Here is a 6,073-nt window from a genome sequence, read left to right on the forward strand (position 1 = left end):
CATGCGATTTGCCCTTCTTTCTATACATTGCCGCTCCTAGTTTCGCCCCGCACCTGCTCAATGTGTCGAGATCAATATGGTGGTCGAGCATTTCCTCCCTATGATTAGAGACGAAACATCGAACCCTAGATTTCTCGGTGGTTATCAAACGACAGGCAACGAAGAGGTGGAAGATAAATTTGTCATTCCGACAAACTTCACCCCATTATGTAATGGATCCCTTTGACTACCTATGTAAAACGGATAAACAGCTGAACAAAGAACATTTCATATACTAGAACAATTCAAAATGCAACGGGTGTTTGACTCGCGTTTGACCGGTCGACCAGCCGTCTTCCTCCTCTCGAGGCAACAACTCGGCGAGGTAAAGCGAGCGAGATAGACAGACGAAGAAGAAAAAAACACCAAAGGCGAAACCTTTATCACGCCAGCAAATTGGTCGGCAAGGAAGAAAGTCCGACGAGCTTCTTTCTCTGGTCGCCGATGGTTGGCCTCCGCAGGCATCAGATGTGCAAGACCAAGAGCGCCACGGCCACCGCCGCCGCGCCGTCGTCCATGGCCCGCTCCTCCGCCACCGCCCCGACGGCCACCGCCCACGGCCGCCGCTCGCCCCGCGCGAACACCAACGGCACCCACCCGACCTCCTACTCCACCTCCTCGGCGGCGCTCTCCACCTCCTCCTCCTCCGCGGCCTCCTCCCTGCAGGCCCTCAGGGACTCGCTCCCGGACCTGCCGCTCCTCCTCACCTTCGCCGAGCTCGCCGCCGCCACCAAGAACTTCTCCCCCGCGCACCGCCTCGCGCCGGGGTCGTCCAATTCGTTTAGATGCGCGCTCCGGGGCCACCCGGCCGCCGTCTTCCGCCGCGCGCTGCGGCGGGATCCGGCCGAGGTGTCGTCCCGGCTCGCGGTCCTCGGCCACTGCCACCACGCCGCCATCGCGCGGCTCTACGGCGCGGCCGCCTCCCCCGACGGCGCCCTCTTCCTCGCCTACGAGCTCGTCCCGGGCGCGGCGCCGCTCTCCTCGCTGCTCCGCGGCGCCAACAACCCGTCCTTCACGCCGCTCGCCTCATGGCACTCCCGGCTCCGCCTCGCCGCCGACGCCTGCGACGCGCTCAGCTACGTGCACCTCCAGGCCGGGACCGTGCACAACCGCCTCTCCTCCTCCTCCGTCCTCGTGTGCGGCCAGGGCCCGCTCCTCCGGGCCAAGCTCGCGCACTTCGGGTCCGCGGACCTCGCCGGGGAGCTCCCGGACGACGAATCCGGCGACAAGGAGGCGAGGCACCGGCGGACGGGCAGCCGCGGGAGGCGGATCGAGGGCACGCGCGGGTACATGGCGCCGGAGCTGATCGCGGGAGGGTCGCCGACGCGGCGGTCGGACGTGTTCGCGCTGGGCGTGCTGCTGCTGGAGCTGGTGTCCGGGCAGGAGCCGGTGCGGTACGAGTTCAACAAGGCGACCGGGGACTACGAGCGCACCTCGCTGATCGAGAGCGCCTCCGCCGCGTCGGCGTCCGGCGGCGGCGAGGGGATGCGGCAGTGGGTGGACCGGCGGCTCAAGGACTCGTTCCCGGTGGAGGCGGCGGAGGCGCTGACGACGCTGGCGCTGCAGTGCGTGTCCAAGGACCCCGCGGCGCGGCCGGAGATGTCGTGGGTCGCCGCCAAGGTGTCCAAGCTGTTCCTGGAGGCGCAGGACTGGGCTGACAAGTTCCGCATCCCCACCGACATCTCCATCTCCATGGCTCCCAGGTGAACTCAGATTCTAACTGCCGCCGTGCGCCATCGCCGATTTAATTGCTCGCCGAAGCTGTGATTCTAATTCTTCGTGTGGCATGATCATGTTGTTGAGAGAATTGTTGATAGATTAGTTTTGATTGATTGATGTTGCCGTGGCTATCACATGCTTTGATGCTAACAACAGATGAGTGCTACCGCTGCTAATGTGGACATGTGTACAGATGAATCACCATTGGTGTCTTTGTCCTCTTGTTCTTGGTTCTTACCGCTGATGTGCACATGAGTGGTTTGTGATTTAGTTTACACAGATCCAGCTTTGTCATTGTTAAGAAAGAAAAGAAGGTTGATGCAACACTCCTACTCCTACATCTGAAAAGATTCAGCTTTGTAGACAAAAGCATGTGGGTGGAAAATGTGAGGCAGATGCAGAGTCCATTCCACACTGAAACAGGGCAAGGGGCGCTGGCCTCATTTGGTCCAGAGGATTTCTGGCAACTGTAACCCCTACACAATTTCCTGAATTTCATAGGGAAATTACGGATCGACGCTATGTTCCGTAGGAAAATTTCCATCCACTCCAACCTCTCGAAGAAATTTGCAGTGTTTTTAACCTGCTGGATCCGAGATGACTTTTAAACTTAATGTTTCTCCAATTTCCGCGTTTTTTGGAGTCTTGTTAATCAAAGACTTGATGAGAGTCCCTCGAGTAATAGTTTGTATTACTCATGATAGTCGCAACCAGGACCTTGCTAGTGATTTTCATGGCAAAATACATCAGTTTGGATTGGTTCCGGGCTAGATGGCTTGTTAAACTTAAGTGTGGTATTGTTAGCCCTGGTTGAATAATAGTATAAACTAATTTTTCCGTGAAAAAAATATCCTCAACAACTTTGTTGTTTGTGCTGATGAAATTGTGGATCTTGGATGAGAGCAGACAAAACATTCTTGTTTCCTTTTCCTGTGATATGGATGCTTCTAGTCCCATTTGACAATTGCATCATGTCTCTCTGGCTCTGAGCGAGGCCTGTCGCATTGCCAAATCAGATTTTCTTTGTGAAACATTTTCTCCACCCACATGTTTTTTGTGAAAAGATTTAGCTTTGTCCACAAAAACATGTGAGTACGTAGAAAGTGCCAGGCAAAGTCCATCCACACTGAAAAAAGAGCAACAAGGGGCGTTGGCCTCGTTTGCCATTTGGTTCACAGGATTTCTGACAAGTGTAATCCCTGCAACACAAAGTTTTCAAGAAAAATGTGTTGTTTGTGTCGATGAAATTGTGGATCTTGGATGAGAGTAGAACAACCGTTCTTGCTTCTTCTTCAAATGATGTGGATTGACAAATCATGTCTCTTTTGACACCGAGTGAGGCCTGTCTTGTGCAGCATTTCTCTGCCTCTCGCTTGCAAGAAAAGACTGATGAAAAAATGCCTTCAACAGATCAATTCGATCCACTCTAACCATCTTTTCGACAGGACCTATTGCGATGCGTCATCTCCTCTTTTCATCTGTCATTTATCCACCTTGAACGAGAAAACATTAACTTGAATCAGAATCCATGGTGCCTTCCGGAGAATAAACTTAAATTCTAGCCATATTCAGAGTTTCAGACCAACATAGTTTTAATCGAACCTCAAGTACTAAAAAGATGACAAAGAAAAGACAACGTGACAGCACAAAGATTCTTGCACTATGCTCGAATTATGCGAACCGAGATCTAGTCCAGTACTACTGGCAACGAAGATTTGTGGCGCGTGTCGGTAAGAAAATCTCCATTGTTTGCATCCTCTCGAAAGGTCTCCCCATGTTCTTCCTAGCCTGTATTCAAACATAATCTGAGTCCTGCTGGACTCGAGCTGAATTTCTTTTTTGCAATCCTATGTTTTACCTATTTCCATGTGTAACGTGTTCTGAATTTCCATGAGACAAAGAGGCCATCAAATTTCTGTCCTCAAATTTCGATGCGTCTTATTGCTGATGTGCACATGAGTGGTTTGTGATTTAGTTTACACAGATCCAGCTTTGTCAAGCTAGAAGAAAAAAAAAAGGTTGATATGCAAAACTCTTTCTCTATCCACACTGAAAAGTGAGTATATTTGACATTGTTGACAAAAACATGTGAGTGGAGAATGTCAGGCAGAGTCCATCCACACTGAAACAGAGCATTGGGCATTGCCTTGTTTGGTTAGCCACGGTAACTTCAGCAGTAACTTCGAGTTCAACTCAGCAAATTTGTCTATGTGGCAATGAGTTAATGAAGAGAGAGGTAGTTCTAGTAACTTAGCTAGTTACTCTAATATCACATCTCCCAATGCAATATGAGTCTATAACCTAATAAATGAAGCTTTACATGACACCACACCTAAGTTACTACCCACTATCAAGGTAGTAACATAGCCTAGGGATATGTGTATGTTACTAGTGTATGTTACTCTTCACTGTGGCTAGTCAGGGTTTATGTGAGCTGTAATCCCTACAGAATTTCTTAGAAAAAATTCCATTGGCTCCAACCTCTCGAAGAAGGTGCGAATGGTTTCAATCCTCCAAAATTCCTACGTCTTTCCTTTGTTCCAGACTGAGCCTAAATTCTACCTTTAAACTTTTTCGCGTTTTCGGTGTCCCGTGAATTGAAGAACCTCGACAATTTTGTCGTTTGTGTTGATGAAATTGTGGATCTTGGATGTGAGTAGGAAACATGCTCCTGTTTCTTCTTTGTGTGATGTGGATGTGTCTAATCACATTTGACATTGCATCATGTCTCCCTGACTCTTGAGTGAGGCCTATCGCAACGGCGAATCAGATTCTTGTGCAACATTTCTCTGCCTCTCACTTGCAAGAAAAGACTGATGGAGAAATGTTTCATACAGATCAAATCGATCCACATCTTTTTGACAGAACAAATTCCAACCGGTGATTTATTGTTTCGACATCTCTTTTTGACAGATCAAATCGTTCCACATCTTTTTTGACAGAACCAATTCCTGAATTCCGATCCCAAGAAAAAGACCGATGAAGAAATGCGGAAATGCTCTCAAGAAAACAACCACTGAAGCAGAGCAAGGGGCGTTGGCCTCATTTGCTTCAGAGGATTTTTGACAACTGCAATCCCTACACAATTTCCTAAAAAAATCATACGAAAATTGTGGATCGGCACTACGTTTCGTAGGAACATTTCCATCAACTCCAGCCTCTCGAAGAAAACTGCAAAGAATTTTAATCCTTCTGGATCTGAGTTGACATAACTGTAAAGTTTCCCCGGTTTCCCCATTTTTTCCGAGTCTTGTTTGTGTTGATGAAATTGTGGATCTTTGGGTGAGAGCAGAGAAAACATTCTTGTTACCATTTCCACATCACAGGGTCTCTGTCAATTTATCGTCCTTGAACAAAAAACATATGCTCTCAAGAAAACATTACTAAATTGATCCATGGTGCCTTCCGAAGAATAAAACTTACAAAATTCTAACCACATTCAGAGTTTGAGACCAAACACAGTTTAAATCGAACCGCAAGTATCCGGAAAGTTTGCGAAGAGAATACGATGTGACACGCGAGTCCAACCGAGATCTAGTCCAGTCCCGCAGGCAACGAAGATTTGCGCTGCGTTTTGGTAAGAAATTCTCCACTGTTTCCAGCCTCTCGAAATGTGCCCATGTTCTTCCTAGTGTGTAATCAAACATAATCTAAATCCTGCTGGACTCGAGCTAAATTTGTTTTTTTGGCAGTCCTATGTTTTACCTATTTCCAATGTGTAACGTGTTCTGAATTTCCGTCAACCAAAAAGGCCCTCGAATTTTTGTCGTTGTTTGTGATGTTGAAGTTGTCTTGGATGTGAGCAGAAAATCGTTCTTGTTTCTTCCACCTCCAGTGATGTGGATGTGTCTATTCCAATTTGACATTGCATCATGCCTCTCTGGCTGAGTGAGGCCTGTCGCAATGGCGAATCGGATTCTTCTTGTTCCGCATTTGTCATCCTCCAGTTTTGCAAGAAAAGACTGACAAAGAAATCGTTCGTACATTATGCAATCTTTTTGACAGAACCTATTCCTCCGCTTTTTGTCTCCGGTTTATCAAAACAGAGACACATTCTCTTCATCTCCACTTTTCATCTCCTGTTATCGAAACAGAAAAACATGTTCTCTGAGGAGAACATTAACTCGAACCAGGATCAAGATGTCATGATTCTGACAGAGAAACTTACATTCCCACAAGGCCACCACCCAATAACATGCCTGGTATATTCAGACACACAGCTAAATGGAACAGCAACGACAACAAATGCTGAGGTGCATCGAGATTCTTGCGCAAAGCTCAAACCATGCAAACTGCAGATTCGAACAAGCTCGAA

General features: G+C 48.2%; 1 protein-coding gene across 1 annotated transcript; it reads left to right on the top strand.

The window, feature by feature from the left end:
• Positions 1-312: 312 nt before the first annotated feature.
• LOC123129027 (lysM domain receptor-like kinase 3) lies at positions 313-1,972 on the top strand. The gene has a single exon (XM_044549163.1). The coding sequence runs from the start codon at positions 484-486 to the stop codon at positions 1,744-1,746; it is 1,263 nt and encodes a 420-aa protein (XP_044405098.1). The 5' UTR covers positions 313-483; the 3' UTR covers positions 1,747-1,972.
• The last annotated feature ends 4,101 nt before the right edge of the window (positions 1,973-6,073 follow it).

Source organism: Triticum aestivum, chromosome 6A (genome assembly GCF_018294505.1).
Source record: "Triticum aestivum cultivar Chinese Spring chromosome 6A, IWGSC CS RefSeq v2.1, whole genome shotgun sequence".
In the NCBI taxonomy this organism is placed as follows: Eukaryota; Viridiplantae; Streptophyta; class Magnoliopsida; order Poales; family Poaceae; genus Triticum; species Triticum aestivum.

Excerpts from the sequence above, each read along its gene's own strand:
- LOC123129027 (XM_044549163.1), top strand. The coding sequence starts at position 484 with ATGGTTGGCCTCCGCAGGCATCAGATGTGCAAGACCAAGAGCGCCACG.